This window comes from Diaphorina citri, unplaced genomic scaffold (assembly GCF_000475195.1).
Source record: "Diaphorina citri unplaced genomic scaffold, Diaci psyllid genome assembly version 1.1 scaffold915, whole genome shotgun sequence".
Lineage (NCBI taxonomy): Eukaryota > Metazoa > Arthropoda > Insecta > Hemiptera > Psyllidae > Diaphorina > Diaphorina citri.
In genome coordinates this window covers 31,947-56,254 of record NW_007378346.1, presented here as the reverse complement: position 1 = coordinate 56,254, position 24,308 = coordinate 31,947, and the positions used below count along the sequence as shown (strand labels likewise).

The window sequence follows — 24,308 nt, the reverse complement described above, 5'->3', positions numbered from 1 at the left end:
GAAAAGTTCCAACGAGCACCACGAACAGAGAAAAAACATTTTTGAGGCAACCATGATTTACCCATGATATTGCAGACTTCATTCATTACAAACTTAAATTAATAAAATAGAGGACCAACACTTTAAAATGTTTTCTTTAGGTACAAAAAAAATCTATATTTTGACTAAAATGAAAAGTAGGAACTGAGAATAAAACAGAATTCTATTGGTTACGTATGGTGATAGAGTGATAGGATCGTTTAGGTACTCTTTATCACACCTAATAAACCGAGAGCAATGTCTAAACGTAGGTAGGTACGCTTTCAAACTTTCGTATCTGATAAGTAGGTACTTAGGTAGGTACGTCAGTAAGTGTACGTAAATATTATACAACAGCTATACAGACACTATATTTAGCCAGATTTACAACAACTACCACTACAAATTATTTATGAAGTAGGTCTGTTCTGTAACTAACTATCTATAAACATCTTTGGTACACCTAGGTAGTGTTTTCTTTAGGTACAAAAAAAATCTATATTTTGACTAAAATGAAAAGTAGGAACTGAGAATAAAACAGAATTCTATTGGTTACGTATAGTGATAGGATCGTTTAGGTACTCTTTCACACCTAATAAACCGAGAGCAATGTCTAAACGTAGGTAGGTACGCTTTCAAATTTTCGTATCTGATAAGTATTAGGTACTTAGGTAGGTACGTCAGTAAGTGTACGTAAATATTATACAACAGCTATACAGACACTATATTTAGCCAGAATGACACCAACCACTACAAATAATTTATAAAGTAGGTACATAGGTCTGTTCTGTAACTAACTATCTATAAACATCTGTGGTACACCTAGGTAGTTACCTATAGGCACTTTTAAATCCCTACATTGGACAACTGGGGGAAGTAGTTCACAATTGGCATCTGTTGCAGAATTTGTTGTTGTTCTTTTTGCTGTTCATCCTCATCTATTTCTCCGCTGAGCACTGGATCTTTCTTGGACAGCCTCACGAGGACAGCTATCTTGTGGAAAGCATGCTTGACATAATCAAACACACGTTTACCGAACTGATGATTCTCAATGTTGTCTTCAATATTATCTACCACATTGTGAAGTTTGTCTTTTATTTCCTGGTAGCTCTTGATAGCATGTTCCCTCGCATTGACAAGTTTCTCAATAACCTCTGACTTGGTGTCATTGACTAAATCTCGGGTAGTATCATCCGTATGATTGATCGCGTTGATCATAGTATCATACTCTTTGACGATGAACTTTTCAATGTCATGGATTTCGTTTTCCATTTCCAGGCGGAAATTTTCAATGTGTTCCTTGAATAGAACTTTGGACTCGTTTTTGAAAATGTCTTCCATTTCTTTGAGGTAGAGGCTGGACTGGTTGTAGAGTTCGTTTTCTATGTCCTGAGGATCTCTGGTTACGATATCTTCGGAAAACACACCTAAAATACTAAGTGTTATCACTAATATAAAATGCATACTTTTTATATGATTGCGCATTGTTGCTCATAAACTTTAGAAACACGACTGAATTGACTGAATTAGTTCGTTTTCTATGTCCTGAGGATCTCTGGTTACGATATCTTCGGAAAACACACCTAAAATACTAAGTGTTATCACTAATATAAAATTCATACTTTTTATATGATTGCGCATTGTTGCTCATAAACTTTAGAAACACGACTGAATTGACTGAATGGATTACGAGTTATGATATTACTAGGTCTGTTTTTGTTATTACTGCTATTCTAAATTGAAAACTCGGAACTACGTGTTTGTCAATAAACACATTCGTAATGATTTGTTTTTTAATATGTAGGTACGTAAGCCTTTAAGTCTTACTCTGTAAAAGATGAATAACTGCTGAGAAATTGTCTAGAAAAGGATTCCCGGTTAGTTGGGTGAGAAGAGATAAAAAATATTGGAGGTATCAAGTCTCAATACAAGAGCACTAGGAAGTAACACGTTCAAATATTTATTCACCATTGAAATTAAAGTACCGTTTTTGTTATTACTGCTATTCTAAATTGAAAACTCGGAACTACGTGTTTGTCAATAAACACATTCGTAATGATTTGTTTTTTAATATTTAGGTACGTGAGCCTTTAAGTCTTACTCTGTAAAAGACGAATAACTGCTGAGAAATTATCTAGAAAAGGATCCCCGGTTAGTTGGGGGAGAAGAGACAAAAAATATTGGAGGTATCAAGTCTCAATACAAGATCACTAGGAAGTAATCCGTTCAAATATTTATTCACCATTGAAATTAAAGTACGTAGGTATAATATTTATGGGAATCGAACACCGGGACCTTCTACCTGATAAGTAAGCGCACATCATAAGCATTAAACCAACAGGATTTGGCCTCCTTCTCTATTCAGCATTGCCTAAAATATTACAATATTTATGGGAATCGAACACCGGGACCTTCTACCTGATAAGTAAGCGCACATCATAAGCATTAAACCAACAGGATTTGGCCTCCTTTTCTATTCAGCATTGCCTAAAATATTAATAACGTAATTGAGTCTAGGCATATTCTGGTCTAAGAACTTGGTTCCAAGTTACCAAAAGGTTCAAATTATGAGCTATTGATGTTATCAATTCAACAGGGGAGACACTTTAGTGAATAAAAAAGAATCGATTAGAACGTGATAAGGGATTGTAATTTTACTTTGTGCATTTCATTATTTAATGAGCTTCAATGTACATTGCGTTAATATTGACTTTCAGCTTATTGATTATTCATAATATTTAATATGTAGTTAATTGATAATATTTATTCATCAGTACGTGTGAGGTTTGTGAAATCATGAAGTACTAATTCATGTCATTTATCCAATTTTATTCATAACACGTGTTTTTCTAGCACAGATATGTCCTGTAGGTAACAACTACACCTCAGGAGGGAATGAACTCTAGATATCTACATAATATATGAAAACTAGTTCTTTTTACACACGACTTCCTTTTCAATCATCTTCAATCTTGAACTTTTTGACATGAATAATAAAAAAGTGAAAAATTACAGCAGGAATATCTTATATTCTTATTAAAATTTTGACTGATATACCTTGAGAATATGCATGGTTTCAGATTTTCCCATTAGATAGAATTAGACCGTGTACTGTGATACCTGCCGATTTCAGTCTTCCAATTGATACAATGAACCCGGTAGTCCTTTGGTTGATAGTCATGTATGCTCCACACAAACCTCTCTAGAACCGAATTTGTTGACTAATAAACATGAAACAAATTCGGATCTACAGGGTAGATGTAGAACATTAACTCTCTGAGCTTTTGCTGAGCCGAGAATAGGCTGAAACAGGCAAGGGGAAATTTGTCATAGAAAAAGATTTATTGCCTAGATCGTCAGTCGGGAAATCCATCATAAAAGATGCTCTCTATTTATTTATTTTTGTACTAACAAAGATCAAGTACCTAGTTTCCAGTTAGGTTTGTTATACACAAAGGAATGTAAAATACGTACCTACAAATTCAGCAACCCCCTGGGGAACCGAAACCTAGGCGCGAAACCTTCAGAATGGTTTCGTTGTTTGTAGAAGGTTCTGCATCGTAAGGGAGTTGGGACAGTGTTCCCTATTTGCACATAAAACACCAATGTTGGTACATTTGATACCAATCGATTTTTAAAAAAATATTTCTTTGGGAATCAAACTTAGGATTGCTTATAAAATATCGTCTACTGTGGCAGCATAATCAATGTCAAATGATCAATCAGATCAATGAAATCCTATTGATTCTCCCAATATCACAGCTATGTGGAGTAACATTAATGGATAAATCTCTGGGTACATGCAAAAAATAATTGCTTAAATGATAAGCTGAACATTGAACTTAGATAATATGTAGGTACTGTAAAAAATGAACTGAGAATAGCATGCAAAAATAAGCAAAATAATAATTCTTATAAAATTTTTTTAAAAGAAACTTTATTCGGATCAAATCGAGAACAGATAAACTTTCAGTAAGTTAATATAATAAAAGATCGATACTTTCTTTCTAACTTGAATAAAGACAGAACAACAATAAATAGACACCTAGCTTTTAGGTACATTAGAAATCGAGGAAAAGTTACACCGAAGAGGAAATGATAAAAAATAAAAACAATAAATCAAATTCCTACTAATGTAGCAAATAGAAATGAGCAAAAAGCAACAGAAAATCACAACAAATGGTTAATTGATCGTGCATCAGTTACATACACGGATACCCAAGTCCGAAATTGGGAAACGCGTTCGAAAAATTCACTCCTCCATTTCTGTTTATCCTGGTACCCTTGAAATGCCCGTGCTCAGGTGTAAAATCTTCTATGAGGGTAGGAATATGTACAGAATTTCTTCACTGAGGTAATTCAATGCGTCGCTTTTTGACGAGAGTATTCAACTGTAATCAAGAGTAAAAATTTGGAATTACTTTACTGCTGAATCCACAGTCTTATGTGGATAAAACATGCAAATGTTACTTACATAAGTATCATGAATCTTAATGTAAAAAAAAGAAGAAAAAAAAAAATATATATCGTTATTAACTGTACCTGACCAAACATTTCATATGAGCATCATCATATTAGTTAAGATAAAGTTCAAGATAGGTAGAATAAACTTGAAAGAAAGATAATAATAATAATAAAAAAAAAAATAATAATAATAATAATAAAAAGTCTCATTTCTCACCTATTTTTACACATCCTTTATCATTGAGCAGTAAGTTAGAAGGCTTGAGATCCCGGTGAATGATGAAATTGGAATGAAGATAATTGAGACCCTTGAGCACTTGAAGTATGACACATTTGACTTGAGATTCGGTGAAAGGGGATTCGACATTGTCCTGAAGACTGGCCAAATCGTGCTCACAATATTCCATCACCAAGAATATGCTGAAATTTCAGAGGAAATCTATCAATAAGAATATACTGAAATTTCACAGGAAATACTATCAATAAGAATATGCTGAAACTTCCGAAGAAGATGGTCTGAGTGGATTACTATCTTTCCAATACTATCAATCAATATGATGGAGAAAATTGCCTTGATAATTTAAACTTCACTAATTTTCTCTTAGGCTCGCCACACACTATCAGGTAGACCTGACAGGTACACCTGATCAGGTCCGCCTCGCCTGTCAGGTCTACCTGATGAGCACACACACTATCAGATAGACCTGTCAGGCAGACCTGATCAGGTGTACTTGTCAGGTCTACCTGATAGTGAGTGGCTGGCCTTACGTTTTCACCTATCCCTAGGGCGCTGAACCAGCTGTTGTCGACTGTCACTCTCTTGCGAAAATCGTAAGATACTAGGGCAGAAGCTCAAATACTTGTACTCTAGTTTCATTAAAACCATCATAATAATTATGTACTGGAAAATACCAAATTTTGTCAGTTTGAAAGACAACAATGCTTACCTACTTACCTCTTTTTTGTCTCGGTTTTTGGGTGTTAAACAAGTTTCTCTTACCTTGATAAACTCTTCCCAACCACCACCTCCTTTAGTTGCACAATATTTTCGTGGCGACATTTCGTTAGTCCTGTCACCTCTCTGAGTTCACCACGAGTAAGGGTATTATTCTGCAGGAATAACTTCTTGAGAGCAAGGATTTTATCTTGCACCGAATCCCGGACACGGTCTGAAAGAGTAGAAGTTTCACAGTCAAAACAGATAGTTTGGAAACTTGGATTTTTTCTCCTCCTCCTCCTCCTCCTCCTTCTACTCTACTTCTCTCTTTTTTTTTTTGCCCGTTCTAAAAATAAACACTAGAAATTCACTGGATACATTGGATGACTATTTTACAACCATGACTTCTAATTTGACAACTCATAAATTATGGGGGGATTGATGAAAAACTTACACACAACTCCATAAGATCCTTCCCCAATCCGATTTAGCTTCTCAAATTCTGCAACATTCCTGCATTTTCCAAACTGAAAGAAAAAGAAAAAAGTTAGTAAGTTTTTGTTGACCTTTGAGTGATTACACCTAGGTACACCCTTTGTGGTGATTGCAACAATCATTCTTTGAAAAAAGAAACTTCACATGTAAGCATTGTAGGGAAATAATGGTCATAATAGAAAATATGTATTAAGTTCTACTTACACAATCTTGTTCCAATATTTCTATGGGTTCACCAGTCACAAAGTTCATCAGGACATCTCGTCTCTTAGCGAATTTGGACTGAGGATCTGGAATGGATTGTGTTGTGCTTGGTTTAGTTGCATCATGGCCTAGAAAATAAATTAGAAATAGACATAGGTATTATTAAATAGTGTTGGAAAAAAATGGAAAAACATTTTATATTCATTTTACTCTTAGAAATATATAAATTTTCTTTAAACTTACTTACGTAGGTACTTAGAAAATTGTGAGAGTAAAGGGATTTTTCCATCCTATGTTATTCTATCTATTTTATTCCTTTTTTTATCAATAACCATGTCCTTTCTGAATCTGCTGCAAAACTAAAATTTTGAAACTGGAGTGACCACACCCTCAATGTTGATTTCTTCAACAAAAAGCACCTAGGCACTCACTTTGACAAATTTTGTTTTCACAAATTTCTTTTAAAAGATAAATAAAACTGCATGAGTGGATTGAAAATTATGAATTCCCACACATAATTCCACAGTCTAATTAAAAGCAAGAAATACATACGTATTATTTTTTTCTCCTGTCTTCCAATATTTTTAAAAATAATAATTACTTTTCAATTGAGGAATCACTGAAGAATTGAAAAAATAAATGAAAAAATACTGAAAGGATTTACAAGGAATATTTTCTAAATCAACTTGCAAAACAGAAGTACGAAGCACAAGCTTTGAAAATCCCTGAGACAGTGCACATAAAAACCAGATTTCAGACTCCAAAGAGAGGAGCGAGAAAAAGTAGGAATGTTTGCAAAAACAAAATTTGAGGCAAGTGGAGATAATTTGCGCACATGATCGCTACTTTTGCAGTACCTGAACTTCTATCTCCTCTTGAAACAGATCAATAACTCAGTCTAGCCTTGTTTTCTGTCTGGGATGTTTGTCTCAAGCTATTTTGCAGCTCCCTCTCTCTAATTCACTTAAGATTATTTGCTCAGAACAAGCGATGAGCGTGTAACACGAGAATACTTACTTTCCGGATTGCCATCGTCTTGAACTTTCATTGCTCCTAGTTTGAAATAGGTACAGGAAAACTTTTAAAATTGAGACATTTTTACTGATAAAGAGGAGAAGGTCAGAACAAGCGATGAGCGTGTAACACGAGAATACTTACTTTCCGGATTGCCATCGTCTTGAACTTTCATTGCTCCTAGTTTGAAATACAGGAAAACTTTTAAAATTGAGACACTTTTACTGATAAAGAGGAGAAGGCCGAAATCCGAAATTTTGCACTGTTTACTGCAGATAAACAAAAGTCCCCAAAATTCAAATATCGACCGGTTCAAATCAACAGAGCCGCAACAGAGGCAGAAAAAAAATTAGGGATCGTTCACACGATCGATAAAATAACATTATCGTAATCGATTGAGAATTGATTTTTGGCACATCCACTAATAAAGCTAAATTCTTGCCCCCGTTTTGTTCTCTCTTTTTAAGGTAATGGTACCTATTTTTGGCACATCCACTAATAAAATTTTCTTTTTCCTCCTATAAAATATTTCTCCCGGTTAGCTCTTTCTTTCTCTTTTTCTTTTCTTTCCTCTCTACTCCCATTTTTTTTTTTCTTTTTTACTGCCTAGGTAGGTAGGTATACGAGTACCTACCGCTTTCGCAGAACCTACCTAGGTAATGATAATGGTATACTTGGCACATCCACTAACAAAATCATCCACTAGCAATACACCACTGTTTACTGCAGATAAACAAAAGTCCCCAAAATTCAAATATCGACCGGTTCAAATCAACAGAGCCGCAACAGAGGCAGAAAAAAATTAGGGATCGTTCACACGATCGATAAAATAACATTATCGTAATCGATTGAGAATCGATTTTTGGCACATCCACTAATAAAGCTAAATTCTTGCCCCCGTTTTGTTCTCTCTTGGTAATGGTACCTATTTTTGGCACATCCACTAATAAAATTTTCTTTTTCCTCCCATAAAATATTTCTCCCGGTTAGCTCTTTCTCTCTCTTTTTCTTTTCTTTCCTCTCTACTCCCATTTTTTTTTTCTTTTTTAGTGCCTAGGTAGGTATACGAGTACCTACCAACGTACTTCAGTACCTAGTCTCAGTACCTACCCCTTTCGCAGAACCTACCTAGGTAATGATAATGGTATACTTGGCACATCCACTAACAAAATGATCCCCTACCCTTTCTATTTTTCTTTTCACTTCAACCTTTCCTCTTCTCTCTCACCCCGTATAAGCGAGTGTTGTTGCAGACGGACACCCATCCAAATACCAACCACACACAATGTTGCTTAACATTACCCGTCGAGCGTCGAGAGCTGGTGTATTGCTCAAGGGCGAAAGTCGAAAATTTGAATTTTGAGAAAATCGCGTTTGAAGTTTGAAAAGATAATTCCTTAGCACATGAGTTGGTTTACACACCGTCGAGAGCTGGTGTATTGCTCAAGGGCGAAAGTCGAAAATTTGAATTTTGAGAAAATCGCGTTTGAAGTTTGAAAAGATAATGCCTTAGCACTTGAGTTGGTTTACAAAAAAACTCGTGTAACTCCGTGAAAAAAGGAGCTATCAATATGATTCTTTTTGTATTCGACGCAGAACATTATCGCGGATCCAAAAATGCAATAATCGGAAAAAGGGGCGAAAGTCGACCTCCACCCATTTTTCGATCAGCCTCTCAATTTATGACGAACCAAGGGTCTGCACTACTCGCATAGCAACGCAAATTACCTCGATGGTGTACCTAGCGTCTTGACCATTATAATGGGTGAAAAAAGGAGCTATCAATATGATTCTTTTTGTATTCGACGCAGAACATTATCGCGGATCCAAAAATGCAATAATCGGAAAAAGGGCGAAAGTCGACCTTCACCCGTTTTTCGATCAGCCTCTCAATTTATGACGAACCAAATTACCTCGATGGTGTACCTGGTAATTAGGCGGCCCGGCAGCGCAGGGGTAAATTTTAGCCTGCTAATCAGACTATCGGACGGTTTGGTTTTGGAACTCATCGGGACAGATATCAAATTTATTAAAAGTCGTATTTATTTAAATTTCGTCGTCCGTGTAGGTGTGGGGGGTTCCACAAACTTCAATTTCACTGGCCTTTAAGTCAACGTTTTTGTCGAAAATAACGTCACACAAGCCAATGTTTGTGTCGAAAATAACGTCACACTTGGGTACTTTTTCTATTGTTCTAATCCTGTGGTTGTTATGTTGTTTCTGGGGATTATCGTCATATTAAATAAATAAAGTCATAAATTTGTTCTCATGTTGTATAAATGTCGTACAAGACCTTGACCTAGTGATTGTCCGAAAATTTGCAAGTCTTCCAGCTCAATTTAGCATTGATGAATGACATTATCCGCCCCAAACACCCCCTAACATGATAAAAACATCAATGTAAAAAAACAAGACAGGAATCGCTCATGGGTTTTCCTCTTGTTCTTGATGTTCTTGGTTATGCATTCATGCATTATGTACATAAAAATAAAGTTATTTTTGGAAACTTTACAAAATATATTGCGAGCACCCTCACACTTCAATTTAGTTCATTTTTACCCATCGACTTCAAACTGTTTACTTAAATATCGTAAAAAAATAGTGTTAATTTTACTTATTAAAAGAAAATTTTAGAAAAGAAGCGCTTTGTCTAAATACATCGTTTTTACCTTCTTTGAAATATTTTTTCTCTCTTCTAGTTTTCCTCAGTGAAAATGCCGGTAATGAATCATTTTATTCACTTTTCACGTAACTTAACACTAGAATAGAATATTAACATTTTTGTATCTCTACAACTTTTTCTTTTGCTCAACATTTTCTCTTTTGTTTCATTTGACAAGCAAAGAGAACATTTTTTGTTTCTCTCTTTTTTTTCCAAAGGGTAAAACACAATAGTCGAGCTTTCCCTTCCTGATACGAGGGGGTTTTCCATAAGTAATTTCCTTAGTAGGTACCACCGACTTACACATACCTACCTAGCTATTTCCAGCATAAATATAATCTCGCTTCTACATGCCTGAGTTGTCACAAGTAACGCTTTCACAAATCCTGCCTTTTTTTTCTTCTTCTTCTTCTTCTTCTTCTTCTTCTTCGTCTCCTCCTCCTCCTTCTTAGTGAAAATGCCGGTAATGAATCATTTTATTCACTTTTCACGTAACTTAACACTAGAATAGAATATTAACATTTTTGTATCTCTACAACCTTTTCTTTTGCTTATCATTTTCTCTTTTGTTTCATTTGACAAGCAAAGAGAACATTTTTTGTTTCTCTCTTTTTTTTTTCCAAAGGGTAAAACACAATAGTCGAGCTTTCCCTTCCTGATACGAGGGGGTTTTCCATAAGTAATTTCCTTAGTAGGTACCACCGACTCACACATACCTACCTACCTACCTAGCTATTTCCAGCATAAATATAATCTCGCTTCTACATGCCTGAGTTGTCACAAGTAACGCTTTCACAAATCCTGCTTTTTCTTCTTCTTCATCTCCTCATCCTTCTTCTTTCAGTAGGTATCTGGACAACCCTATTTATTTATCGTTTTACCTATAGCTACCTACCAATATTAAATTTGAAAGCTTTAGAGAAGAATCCTAGGCACTCGTATTTATCTTATTCACATAATTATCTACTTTTTGTACCTTAATAGTAGGAAGACACATTAGCCCCAATTCTTCAAAAAGCCAATTTTCATTTTCTTGGGGGGGGAAACCCCTTTGTCAGTGCCATTGGACTTGGCAGTTTTGGAACAAAAGACAGACTGAAATTTCCCCAGGGAAAACCGCAATTAATCTAGGTGTATACGTCTAGAAAAGGTATTTATATCTGAGACATCCTGAAGACCCATTTAGTTTAGCTGCAATTTATCATTTCTCGTATTGATCTAGACACCTAGTCCAGCAGTGATTAAAGTAACCCAGATGATGATGTTAGACGTTGTTTCGCTTGTGGGAAGCCAAATTAATCTATCTCGATCATTTTGTTTTACAAAAATAAAAATTTCGTTTTGTAAGAAAACAAATCGTTTGGCTGGCAATCTTAGTAGCTCAGTGCAGAAGGTTTACGCCCTGTCGGAGCTCCCGGGTTCAATTTCCGGCAGAGTCAAAGTTTTTTTGGCTCTAATTTATGCTTCGAGTTTGAGGCACACCCAGTCTTGCAGCCTTAAAAAAAGGAAAATAATAATAATAATAATAATAATAATAATAATAATAATAATAATAATAATAATAATAATAAAATATAGAAAGTTTAGGTTTAGGCAATGGGCCTAGCTCTGCCTGACTGAATAAAATTATAATTATAATGATCTACCTACCAAAAAATAAAAAAAGTATGACGTTTGAAGGACTCTGATGATAACATAGGCTATATAGGTAAAGTTACAGCTATAGTAATAAAATGTGCTTATGTATAGGGTAGTTTATTCGATCGTGATTAGAGAAAATCAGTACCTATGTACCTACCTAATTTGTTTAATATTCAGTTTATTATTATTCTTGATTTGATTTTTTGATTTTACTTACATGTAATGATTTAAAATGTTCTCCCTTTATTCCCAATATAATGTTCAAGTCACCCATCCATTTATTGACCCTTTTTCGTTTTTTTTTTTTTTTTTTTTTTTTTTTTTTTTTTTTTTTTTTTTTTTAGCTTTCGTAGAAGACATTGCGTTGGATTTTTTTTTCAAAGGCCAGAAAAAAGGAAATTCTCCTTTTCCACGATTTCCTGAGATTTTTTCCCTATGTCATTTATATTTTCATATCGCCTCGCCTCTTACTAAAATAAAGCTCCTAAAGCCGCAATATGTATTTGATATCGATTTTCGTCCGCTAATATTTTATTTTCTCTTTGAAAATGTAGAGATAAAATATGTACCTATACCGTGTTTATAGTACTCAAAAGTCCCTTTACCCTTTCTAAACAAGAAACAAGGTCTCATACTCGTATATTTGTTGGGATGATAATGCATTTCAGGTTTCAGGGTGAGATGACAATTTGTAATAAGTCATGTTCGCTTATTTTCCACAGGCCAGAAACAAGGAAGTTGAAGCTGAGGTTCTGCAATGGATCGAAGCTGTACTTGGAGAGAAGCTGCCCAATCAGCCATACGAAGATGTTCTCAGAGACGGAGTAGTCCTTTGCAATCTGATCAACAAGATTAGTCCAGATTCCGTCAAGAAGATCCAGACCAAAGGCACCAACTTCCAGTTGATGGAAAATATTCAAAGGTAAGCTCCATTTTTACTTTCTATTATTTTTCTTGCATATGGCATATCTACATATCTTATAGGTACAATTTTTTTAGGGGTTTTACAGAGGGAACCGTAACTGCTAAGGTCTTATCATCGCGAAAGCAAAGAGTGGAGGACGGGATAGAAGAAAGCCGGCCTGCGGTCGTCCCGTTTAGGTATTAGGATAAAGTCACTGTAGTAAAAAATACTGTAGGAATGTAAAGCATGTAAAAAGCTTAAAAAATAGGTCCCACCGAGATTTGAACTCGGATCGCTGGATTCAGAGTCCAGAGTGCTAACCGTTACACCATGGGACCGCGATAAAGGGGGAGTCTTCCAAGGAGGTAGATATTCTTTCAATAATTAAGATTGATTTTTAATAAGTAAGAAGTACGAGTATAGATAGGTAGTTATCAAACTGGGTTGTCTATAAAAACTTGATAACTATATAGGTAGCTAAAAATGGACGTAAATTTTTGTAGGTACCTACCCTATCTACCTCTAGATATGATATTTTTTAAGACATTGGGCTATTGGTTAGAATTATTTCGTTCGTTCAATACATAATTTCATTGAAATGTCTTTAAATCCTAAAGTTAGGTAGGTTGGTGGGTAGATGCCTACTTGAAATGCAAATAACAACGAAACTCTTTGTCTTCAGCTGAAATCGATGTTTAGAAAATTAATTTTGAAATAATTTTTCGTTAATAAAAGGCAAACATAATTCAAATGGGCGGTGGGCACATGGATTTATGGATTAACGTCAAACAACAAACCTTTCATCAAGCCGACTACTGGGCCGCCAAAGCCGGGTGGCGGCCGAAAGACTGATATAATAGGCACTCTTCTTCTGTTATTAGCCTATAAATCACATACTTTGTAGGAACACGACAATCATTAACAGATTTTGTAATTAACGCGTTAATAGCTGGAGTGTGAAAACGATGTCATTAAAATGTAAACACAAAATGAAGGCATAATCCGATCATTTATTTGTATCTGAATTTATTTGTCTCTTCTAACCCCTTGAAAAAAAAAAAAAAAAAAAAAAAAAAAATCGCAGAAAAGTTTGGATGAGGCATGAGGCAAGACAAGGATCTACCTACCTTATTTTTTCTGCCAGGTAAAGCTTAATTTAAGATTAAAGGTAGATATGCCTAATCTTAATTCTCAGATTAGGTATAATCGTATTTTTAAACACTTTTGTAGTTTGATTATTTCGTATTTTACTCGTAAACTGGAGAAGTCCACATAAAACCTTCAGCATCATACACAGAAATATACATGACCCAACGCGACACAAGAGATATTGTTCCTTTTTAATGCACAACATAAAGCGAATCCGAAATTTCGGGACATAAAAACTGATAGACGTACCTCCTATACCTAAGAAAACGAACATGAATTCTTTTATGTCTTTAAATGTTGGACACATTTCGAGCGAAACAATAACAATGCACAGATTGTTTCAAATGGCAGTCACGAGTTACGGATACATTTCAAGCATCATGGTCATTGAAACAGAGTATACATTTAATCAGGCAAATGACGGAGCAAGCCAAAAACATTACATTTACATTAGATATTGCAGTAGTACCCTAAATAAATAGACATTTCAGTAATAAAATCAATTCAGGGATCAACTATCTAGCAGATTTAGAGGCACGACAAAATTCAAGAATAGAATATACCCTGCTTATAATGCCAGAATGAGACTGAAAATTTCTTTTACTACCGCAGTCTAAGCAAGGGTACAAGAGAATAGCACACAAGGAAGGAATAAAGTGAGGGTTAATTCCGATTTAAGCTTTTAATCAAGCCGACCATTGGGCCGCCAAAGCCGGGTGGCCGCCGAAAGACTGATATAGTAGGCACTCTTCTTCTGTTATTAGCCTATAAATCACACACTTTGTAGGAACACGACAATCATTAACAGATGTTATAATTAACGCGTTAATAGCTGGAGTGTGAAAACGATGTCATTAAAATGTAAACACAAAATGAAGGCATAATCCAATCATTTATTTGTATCTGAATTTAAAAGAGGGAGAGATCCCTGTTTTTCAGTAAATAATGTGTAGTAAATCATGATACAAAGTTGTGGTAAAATAAAATAAATCCTCCAATTAGTAGATTTCTTTTGGAATGGTAAATCTAGTCACAGATGAAAACACCCACACAAAATTCTAAGAAATCTTTCATGAGACCAATTTGGATATAGAAAAAATCTTGGCATTTTGCTGTCAAGTGATAGGCATAATCTATTTAGCATGAGTAGGAGTGAAGTGAGATCATTTGTCACTTTCAATTTCTTGTTTGCAGTTTTAATCTGACGTGATGATATAGGCTTCAAACACAGTTCAGGGATCGCTTGATGGGTATAAAAATGGAGAAGCTCTGATTTTCCAAATGAAGTAGGAAATAAAATTACTAAAAAAGGTCAAGTAGAAAAATGAGAAAGAGGGGTTTTAAAATGTACAAAAAAATTAAATAATTATTGACGTGATGATATAGGCTTCAAACACAGTTCAGGGATCGCTTGATGGGTATAAAAATGGAGAAGCTCTGATTTTCCAAATGAAGTAGAAATAAAATTACTAAAAAAGGTCAAGTAGAAAAATGAGAAAGAGGGGTTTTAAAATGTACAAAAAATTAAATAATTATTATTATTACGAAATGAATTAATTAAATCATAATTCATGAAATTAAAATAAAAAATAAAAATTGACTGGCTTAAAAACAATTTTGATTAATTTTAAAAATAATATAAATTAAAACTTAATGCAATGAAAAAAGAGATGTTTTTAAATTCTGTAGCTCTTAAATTAGTGTATAGAGTAAACAGTAAAAGCTAAAATAAATATTAAAATAATAAATGAATTATGTACATAAAGGAGCCATTTTCATTTTATAAGGGTAACTTTTAGGCTCTTTAAATACAAAATTGGAGGAAACACCTAAAGTTCAATCATTCAAGGTTATTAGGGATTTTCTCTAATATCTAAACAAAATACTTTACAGTGTTACAATATTTTTTCGTCCGAACAGCTGAAGGTCCATTATATTTTTTACCTACATTAAAAATTAGGTTAATAGGAGAGAAAAAAAGAAACTAATGAACATAATTCTTAATGAAATAAAATAAAAAAGACGTCTTGTTTTTCAACCATAATATAATGTGGGCAGCTAAGTATTTTAGACAGAGACATAACTCGATAAAATGATAAAGAAGTGGGCACAATTAACGACTTCTTTCGAACAAAGTCGGGCAATAAAAAACAATGAAACCTAGGTCAGAAAAAAATCTTCAAAACTGAATAGAATTCTATCTGAAGATTTGGACTTTTAAAGATAAAGGAGGGAGAGAGCTTAAACCAAGTTATGAAATGACAGTCTCTGTGTGCAGGTAGTTCCAAGTCCAAATCGAAAATACCTTCAGCCATTGACGTTGATGATTCGTAGATATTTTCAAATAGGTAGTCTGCCAAAGCCTAAAAATATTGTAACTGCAGTCAATAAATATGAAACAAAATACAAACTTAAAATACTAAAAGGAGCAGTGATGTAGTTAAAAACAATAAGGGGGAGGGGTATTATTTACAATAAAGTTTATTGAGAATAGGTATAACTTAACAGTTAAAAAATTGGGGCTAGAAGGTTCTTCTTAACCCCTTTTGCTTCTAAATTTCAGGCTACATACGTATAACCGTTTTGCTAATACATCACTGAGGAAAATCCATTGACCTCTAATTTAACAAGTTTGTAAAAATTATAATTCTAAAAAATATTGTGGCAGATTCAAGAGTTACTTGTATAATTTTCGGAACGGACAATGAAGTAGACGATATTCAGAATTATAATGATAGAATACAGACTCGAGAAGAGGGGTTTGCGTTCACTTCATGAACAATTGAACATGAATTATATTGTTAAACAAAGTGTAATAGAAAGTAGACTCGAGAAGAGGGGTTTGCGTTCACTTCATGAACAATTGAACATGAATTATATTGTTAAACAAAGTGTAATAGAAAGTAACGGAAAAGCTGACTTCTTCATGCCCTCCTACTTTCTTTGATTTTGGGACGATAAGACCCCCTTTGTTACAGTTCCCTCTTTCACCTTTCTCTGTTTATGCGGGGTTGCCCTCTGTCAAAACTTTAAGACCGCGTTTTACAAAGTGGCAGTTGGCTTCAATTCTGGATTGAACTGAGTATTAAGAATGACTCAATCCTGATTTGGTAAACCCCGCTCTTAAAGAATTACCAATCATATTATAAGACTTCGTTTAGACTGATAGTAAAGGGGCTTTTCAGCCCTCCCTTCTGGATTGAACTGAGTATTAAGAATGACTCAATCCTGATTTGGTAAACCCCGCTCTTAAAGAATTACCAATCATATTATAAGACTTTGTTTAGACTGATAGTAAAGGGGCTTTTCAGCCCTCCGCATGGCAGTATAAACAAGGCTCTATTGTACTTACATCAGACAACATTATAATGGTGGATATCGTGTGTTCGGATATCATACGCCAGAAGTCATGCACGGTATGCTCCATGTCGGGATCTTGCGTGATGATGAAACTCTCCGTATTGTCATAGGCTTCTATAAACGAAGCGTTAATGTAGTTGGAATAGTCTTTGGCAGGGCTCAATATAACCCGATTCCTATCGTAGGGAATTATACTTTCGTCACGATTCTTGTCCTTGTTCTCTTCTGACTTGGCGTTCGTCGTGGATTTGTTTTCTTCCTTCGCCTGAGTTAGTCGCTGGAAAATGAGAACGTATTTAAATCATGATTTGATTTTGGTTTAATATTTTCAGGGGATTCTGATTTATGTACGACACCTAACACAGTAAGATGTTGTATAATTTGTAAAATAATAATACAAATAAATAAAATTGATTGTAAGGTGTTGTATGGCCATTCAAAGGGGCAATTGCTAGAGCATCATGAGCACGTTCCCCTCCGGAAAGATGTTAGACTCGTAATAAAATTTCTATGTACCAATTACCAAATATTGAATTTGTAAGGCCAGCCACTCACTATCAGCTAGACCTGATCAGGTCCGCTTGTCAGGTCTACTTGATAGTGAGTGTGCTCATCATGTATCAAGTAGAACTGACAGGCAGACCTGATCAGATGATCAGAACACTTATTATGAATCTCCTGGAAATTCCAGTGAAAAGATTTACGATAACTCTTACCTACAATGTATTGGCTTTATATAGCTGTCAAATTTTGACTTGGCGGGGCGGAGAGTTACCGCGCTCCAAAACGAGAAAAGAAAAAGTGAAAAATATAAACCAATGACAAATTGATGAAAAAGATTTCCGGTTATTTAACCAAAAGTAATGACAAAATATTAAGATTGAATTTAAATAATATAATATTATGAGCCTGCCAGATTTAACTTCCACCAAGGCGGGAAATAAACCCGTACTTCCTACGTGCTAGGCTGATATCAACCGAGTTACCAGCAGAGAATTACAGGTCATTCTTAGGGTTGACACTGCGTGTATACTATCGTTCTATCTAATCAGCAGGAGAGCCAAAACGTGCAGCCCTCCGCATGGCAGTATAAACAAGGCTCTATTGTACTTACATCAGACAACATTATAATGGTGGATATCGTGTGTTCGGATATCATACGCCAGAAGTCATGCACGGTATGCTCCATGTCGGGATCTTGCGTGATGATGAAACTCTCCGTATTGTCATAGGCTTCTATAAACGAAGCGTTAATGTAGTTGGAATAGTCTTTGGCAGGGCTCAATATAACCCGATTCCTATCGTAGGGAATTATACTTTCGTCGCGATTCTTGTCCTTGTTCTCTTCTGACTTGGCGTTCGTCGTGGATTTGTTTTCTTCCTTCGCCTGAGTTAGTCGCTGGAAAATGAGAACGTATTTAAATCATGATTTGGTTTTGGTTTAATATTTTCAGGGGATTCTGATTTATGTACGACACCCAACACAGTAAGATCTTCTGACTTGGCGTTCGTCGTGGATTTGTTTTCTTCCTTCGCCTGAGTTAGTCGCTGGAAAATGAGAACGTATTTAAATCATGATTTGATTTTGGTTTAATATTTTCAGGGGATTCTGATTTATGTACGACACCTAACACAGTAAGATGTTGTATAATTTGTAAAATAATAATACAAATAAATAAAATTGATTGTAAGGTGTTGTATGGCCATTCAAAGGGGCAATTGCTAGAACATCATGAGCACGTTGCCCTCTGGAAAGTTGTTAGACTCGTAATAAAATTTCTATGTACCAATTACCAAATATTGAATTTGTAAGGCCAGCCACTCACTAGCACGTAGACCTGATCAGGTCCGCTTGCCAGGTTTACTTGATGTATCAAGTAGAACTGACAGGCAGACCTGATCAGATGATCAGAACACTTATTATGAGTCTCCTGGAAATTCCAGTGAAAAGATTTATGATAACTCTTACCTACAATGTATTGGCTTTATATAGCTGTCAAATTTTGACTTGGCGGGGCGGAGAGTTACCGCGCTCTTTAATGTACCACCTACCAAATCTTGAATTTGTACGTAAGAGCTTGATCTATCGTTTTTTCAGTCACTGACTTACCTCAAACTCCAGCTCTAATTCGCTTTTCTTGTTTCCATCGTTCACCCTCTTCAGTGTTTCGAGAGTAGACTTCAAGTCTGTCGCTCGAATTTCAGTCTCTCCAAATTGAACTACTTCTACCAGTGCTCTGTAGATGAAAATGTATTGTTTCTGAAAGAGAGGAAAATGTATCGTTGGATTAGTCAAGAAAAATGTTCATCGTAGAAAGTAACCCGTTAGAAATTGTTCAATTTTAAACCCTGTTAGAAAGTAATTGATATAGTTTTAAATCTAATTAGTTAAAAGAATTTCTTCTTCTTAAACCTTTCTTATTTAAATAGCTTCGGCGTTTCTTGTCAGTCCCTTCCAGGCAGTGTACCTCATGTCCTGATGATTTTTTCTTGCCCAAGTCTTCACTGCAGCATTCCAAATATTTCAATAATCCAGCACCCAATGATTTTACCTACCATATTGGCACCGATTGCTTTGAACATTTATATTTCATACATAGCTACTCATTTTCCTCGTAAGGCTGAGTAGGCCCCGAACAGCCAGTCACAAAATCAATCATTTGCATGATACAAATTTTGTGACCCCGCCGAAAATCGAACCCGGGTCTCCCGCGTGCAAGGCGAGCACAGTGACCACTACACCATGGAAGTTCGACTCACCAAGGATTGAACCAAGAAGTTTCGCTGCCGCCTGAGATCGCAAACTGTATTGAACACCGACACTTGACCTTCAGCCCTTAGCTGCTGCAGTAGGGAATCTAAAGCTACCAGGGTGCCTGTTCTGCCCACACCCGCGCTGAAATGGGAATGGGCACAATCAAGGGTTAAAATAGGATGTAATTAATTTTTTACATTGCCAGCCTAGTTAGCTTGGAGGGTAGCGCATCTGCCTTGTAAGCGCTAAGCCTCGGGTTCGATTCCCGCCCAAGGTGGATTTTATCCAGAACGGATAATGTTGGTTCTCGAAACGGCTGGTTTTCTCCTATCCTGTCTTCCTTCTCTCTTCGATTTCGGGACGATAAGACCTTAGCAGTTACAGTTCCCTCTATAAATCCTCAAAAAAAAAAAAAAAATCCAGCCATTTATTTATGTTACATATAAAACTATTAGACTGCGGGGGTAAACTGACTTTTTAGTCTCATCCTAGCAGTCTGAATGAGGTATATTCTACTCTATTCTAATACTCACCTGCAATGGACAAGGATAGGTCCCTTCTCCAGTGAGTACGCTTCATTCACATGTTTGATGAACTTGAGAAGACCGCTGGGGTTTTCGGGAGCCTGGAAGTCTTTCCACGCCAGGTAGTGATATTGGAAGATGCTCCTCTCTTCACTCTCCTTGCCAGAAGCTGTACGAACTAGTTTTAACTCTCGGAGGATGTATTCTGAAAGTCAACGTGGAAAAATGAATACAAAGTTCAAATCAATATCCCGTTCTCAATTGTCGTGCGTTTCATCCGATTTTTTCTCTTTTTTCTCCGAATGTCCTGTAGGCAATTAAATGAGTGTTCCCAGTACACACGACACGATTTAGTAAAAACGTTTCAGTCCTATGCAAGCAGTATAAATAAGCTCTATTATTACTTCCGACCTGGTTTTTCCTGGTTGTCTGGCTAGGGGATTTTAAACAGAGAGAGAATACCAGCCTGAATTTCCCTTGCTAAAGAAATAACTAAGGTTGAGTGCGAAGGGCATCCACGTGTAAAATTTGTAGCCAAAACCAAATGTCAGCCCGAAGTAATCACCCTAGTTAGGGCTGATTGAGAGGCTGACAAAAAACGCCGACCCAGTCTGTACACGGGAAAAAGCGAAGAAAAAGAAGAGAAGATTCTTATTACCTCCGAATTTTTTCTCATTAACCAATCCAACAATGAAATCTCCGTAAGTTTTGTCTCCTTCTTCCTGTTCAGGCCAATATTTGGCACACTTGATTTTGCTGTACTCTTCCAGGTTGGTTAACATGATGACAATTTCCAGATGTTGCTCCCAGATCATTCGCCAGAAATCGTTCACAGTGTGTTCCATAGGACCTGGAAAAGAGAAAAGAAGAGTCGAAATAGAATGAGACTGAAAATTCCTTTTCCTTCCGCAGTCTAAACAAGGGCTTTTGTACCCAAGAGAAAATAAACAAACCATGCTAATGAATAGATGCGTCCTCAACGGAGCCTTGACCATAGCTCCGAAAACAGTGCCGACCCCCACAGGAAATTAAGAAATTGAGCCTAGTATTTTTTTCTGCGATGGTTGATGGTCTCGGCGGGGGTCAATAGTCAATGGTTGCGCACTTACCTTGGGCACAGATAAACTTCTTGAGCTCCTTGTATCCGAGTACAAAGTTGGCGTTAATATAATCTGATCCGGGTACGCCATCCACTGGCGTTAGTTTAACTCGAGTCTGATCGTAAGCTTTGATATCTGGATAGCGATTCTTGTGCTGATTCTCTCGCGCCTCCGAAGCTTTCGTAGATCGATCTGGGAAGTGCTCATTAACCAATTGCTGCGGGGCAAGAGAAGAAAATATATGAGGATTTTGTTCCATGAGTTATCACTACACAGGACCTCTGTCTGCTAGGAAGGCTGGCCATTCACTCAGGTGGACCTTACAGGTCGCCTGAGAGACTGATTATTGCTGTCATACACTATCAGGTAAACCTGACAGGCGCACCTGTCCAAGCGGACCTGTCAGGTATACCTGAATCCGTCATACAAATGGCTGAAGTCACCTTTTTGAGTTGGACTACAGAAAGCCTAAAATGATACAATTTCTTCTACAATATCAGAGCTATTGGTGTCCTTCCTTTAAGTCTTTCCACAAACTTTTCCCTCCAGAATCACTCACCTCAAATTCTTGCTGGAAGCCATAGTCGGAATCGTAATGTCTCTCATCATACTCCATAACGATGTCTGCTCTAGTAATAGGTGCCATGTCCGGAGGATTGGAAGCCACTGGGATGTGTGAACGGCGCAAAGTGCGACAAATATGTCTGGAAAAGAAGAAAAATTAATCAGTCAAAAATTTGCATAGATTCAATAGGATACATATGTATAGGTAAGGATCCTTCTTTACTAACTCTCTGTAAGGGGTCAAGTCCTAAGCTGACATAACGCACTTATAAAATCAAGTCAGACACTCAAATACCTTCTACTTAATGTAAAATCTTCGAAAAAGCTCAAAAAGGGTTCGCAATGCTCAGGCCTTTAGATTTCAGCTAAAGTCGCTCGAACTTGGCACAGAGATTCGATAAATTATGTAGAACAAAGTTATCCTTGGGCCCTGTTTCCAGAAGGTACGGCTCGGCCGTTATTCCCGACCAAAGTTGTGCTATGCAGGGAAAAAGCTCAAAAGGAACTAGCGCTTCTCACGACTTTACCTTTAGCCACAGGTCGCTCAAATTTAGCAGACAGCTTCCATAGTTCATGATGATCAAAAGTGTCCGCGGGCCGGACCTCAAGAAATGTACAGTTCGGCCGCTATTTAAATGGACCAAGACTTTGTTTGGAGTGTTCGAAAGGACCTTTTTTTTTTTATTAAAAAAAGATAATCGTATTTTTAAACACTTTTGTAGTTTGATTATTTCGTATTTTACTCGTAAACTGGAGAAGTCCACATAAAACCTTCAAAAAATTTCTTGGTATTTGTCAGCAGAATTTTGTAATGTAGGTAGACGAGTGCCCTATTTAGAAATTAAATTTATTTTTGAGAGATGAGAGTCAAAGGGAACTTGTTGCATCTAGCCCTATGTTTAATAGTTTCACATGAGCAATTTTTCTAAAATCCATATGCCCTTGACTTGATTCCAAAATTTTAAAATAGTGCCAATTTTTCTCTCTTTTTATTTCTTTGATGATATAAATTTTAATACAGGGTATTAAGTTGGAAGGACATGGTCAGTTGTTTTGATGTTGCCTTCCCTGTAATACCTTGGGCATTCGCTGGAATTCGAATTTGCTCCTCAAAAATTGCCCTTGCCTTCCAAGAATAACACTTCAAATTAGTCAGCAACATATGATTTGCTATCTTGGATAACATTGGAAAAGTATTATGTTTTCAAATTTGTCTCAAGTTTACATTATATGACCACCCCCCTTGTTCTGTTTAAAGATTCCAAGCTGCCATTAAGAAATACGGAGTACCTCAGGAGGAGATTTTCCAAACTGCCGATCTCTTCGAGAAAAGAAATATTCCCCAAGTGACTCTGTGCCTGTATGCCCTAGGCAGACTGGTAAGTGTACAGCTTAAACCCTTCAAAGTAAAATTTACCAGCCTGGAGAAGAAGAGTCCAGAATGCCCGCACATTTGAATGAGGTCCTAGGCGACTACTATCTTCTCTTATTGTAGTCAAATTCTCAAAAAATGTTGAGAACAAAATTCTATACCTCCGTTAAGTCAAGATTGAACCCACACTCTCTTGTTTACCAGGTGTCTTACACCGCCGCACCGCGCGCGATGGAGGCACACTTTCTAATGCCTCGAACTCTCTATGTTTTTTCCCCCCAGACTCAAAAGCACCCCGAATACACAGGTCCTCGTCTGGGGCCCAAAATGGCCGAAGAAAACAAGCGAGAATTCACTGAAGAACAACTGAGGGCCAGCGAAGGGCATTTGAACTTACAAATGGGTTACAATAAAGGTGCATCCCAAGCGGGCGTTGGTGCTTTCGGTAACACTCGTCACATGTAAATCCCTTTTCTTCCTTTCCTCCTTCTTCCCTGCATCCTCTATCCTTGTATCTTCAAGAACCTGCCGGCGGTTTATTTATTTACCTATTTATTTGACAGATTTGTACATAATAGCCAATTTATTTATTTATGAAAGATTAAAAGCATTTTATATTCTACTATTTATTTATTAACAATAACGTGGTCGTTCCTTTCTATTCCATTTCGACTTTTAGAAATCTCAATGGTTGGCATTCGTTTTTCGTTTGGTAGGTTGACACCCACCCAACTAGTAGCGTAGGTTAAACCTATTAACTCTGTGCAAAAATTTCACCCAGTTTTCTTCACGCTCGAAAATTTATGGCATATCATCAAACTCCTATTATTAATTATTATAAAACTATGGGTGCAAATCGTTTGCCCTACTCATTATACATTTTCCAAGTGTGGGTGTTGGGAAATTACGATAGGTAATTATTTATTAATGTGGAGGCTTAACCTCTAAAATATTTTTTTTTCTTTTTTATATACAAGACGTATAAAAACACTAAAACACACATGGCTCGTAAATAAGCCCATGTTTATAACCTAGTGTAATATATTTGAACCTTTTCCAAAAACTCTCGTCTTTTGCCAAGTGTCGGAAATTCATTCACCGTTTCTTGCGCGTGTTTCCAGTTGGAAATAAATCATCTATAACTC

At 36.2% G+C, this 24,308-nt stretch overlaps 3 protein-coding genes, 1 long non-coding RNA gene and 1 other non-coding gene across 7 annotated transcripts; 2 read left to right on the top strand and 3 right to left on the bottom strand.

The window, feature by feature from the left end:
- Nucleotides 1-96: 96 nt before the first annotated feature.
- On the top strand, nt 97-600 carry LOC113468984. Its single transcript, XR_003392544.1, has 2 exons — nt 97-140; nt 502-600. It is a non-coding gene; the product is annotated as an uncharacterized LOC113468984 (long non-coding RNA).
- LOC103513028 lies at nt 122-1,796 on the bottom strand. Of its 3 annotated transcripts, none has more exons than XM_008477838.3 (3): nt 1,561-1,796; nt 862-1,404; nt 122-484 (listed from the first exon to the last, which is right to left on the bottom strand). In XM_008477838.3, exons 1-2 carry the CDS (start codon nt 1,657-1,659, stop codon nt 865-867), a joined length of 639 nt encoding a protein of 212 aa, XP_008476060.2. In that variant the 5' UTR covers nt 1,660-1,796; the 3' UTR covers nt 122-484; nt 862-864. The 3 variants fall into 3 exon arrangements, with proteins under 3 accessions (XP_008476060.2, XP_017301139.2, XP_017301138.1); XM_017445650.2 differs by having other exon boundaries at nt 122-490; nt 846-1,404; nt 1,561-1,794; XM_017445649.2 differs by lacking the exon at nt 122-484 and having other exon boundaries at nt 546-1,539; nt 1,705-1,743.
- A 2,581-nt stretch (nt 1,797-4,377) lies between these two features.
- Nucleotides 4,378-7,243, bottom strand: LOC103513032 (cyclin-dependent kinase 10). The gene is made up of 6 exons (XM_008477843.3): nt 7,136-7,243; nt 6,119-6,246; nt 5,874-5,946; nt 5,483-5,651; nt 4,700-4,902; nt 4,378-4,409 (listed from the first exon to the last, which is right to left on the bottom strand). Exons 1-6 carry the CDS (start codon nt 7,164-7,166, stop codon nt 4,378-4,380), a joined length of 636 nt encoding a protein of 211 aa, XP_008476065.1. The 5' UTR covers nt 7,167-7,243.
- Nucleotides 7,244-9,675: 2,432 nt separating this feature from the next.
- On the top strand, nt 9,676-23,745 carry LOC103513027 (muscle-specific protein 20). The gene is made up of 4 exons (XM_008477837.3): nt 9,676-9,852; nt 12,158-12,357; nt 23,050-23,170; nt 23,446-23,745. The coding sequence occupies exons 1-4, from the start codon at nt 9,847-9,849 to the stop codon at nt 23,626-23,628; spliced, it is 510 nt and encodes a 169-aa protein (XP_008476059.1). The 5' UTR covers nt 9,676-9,846; the 3' UTR covers nt 23,629-23,745.
- Trnaq-cug lies at nt 12,606-12,677 on the bottom strand. Its single transcript has one exon. It is a non-coding gene; the product is annotated as a tRNA-Gln (tRNA).
- Nucleotides 23,746-24,308: the final 563 nt, after the last annotated feature.

What these genes read in the sequence shown, in the direction of transcription:
- LOC103513028 (XM_008477838.3), bottom strand. Translation starts at nt 1,659, where the DNA reads ATGCGCAATCATATAAAAAGTATGAATTTTATATTAGTGATAACACTT. An exon ending in TAACCAGAGATCCTCAGGAC is followed by an intron (nt 1,405 to 1,560) that starts ATAGAAAACGAA and finishes GATCCTCAGGAC; the next exon opens with ATAGAAAACGAACTCTACAA.
- LOC103513032 (XM_008477843.3), bottom strand. Translation starts at nt 7,166, where the DNA reads ATGAAAGTTCAAGACGATGGCAATCCGGAAA. An exon ending in AGACGATGGCAATCCGGAAA is followed by an intron (nt 6,247 to 7,135) that starts GTAAGTATTCTC and finishes TTTATTTTCTAG; the next exon opens with GCCATGATGCAACTAAACCA. An exon ending in GTTGGGAAGAGTTTATCAAG is followed by an intron (nt 4,903 to 5,482) that starts GTAAGAGAAACT and finishes CTGAAATTTCAG; the next exon opens with CATATTCTTGGTGATGGAAT.
- LOC103513027 (XM_008477837.3), top strand. An exon ending in TTGATGGAAAATATTCAAAG is followed by an intron (nt 12,358 to 23,049) that starts GTAAGCTCCATT and finishes TTCTGTTTAAAG; the next exon opens with ATTCCAAGCTGCCATTAAGA. An exon ending in TGTATGCCCTAGGCAGACTG is followed by an intron (nt 23,171 to 23,445) that starts GTAAGTGTACAG and finishes TTTTCCCCCCAG; the next exon opens with ACTCAAAAGCACCCCGAATA.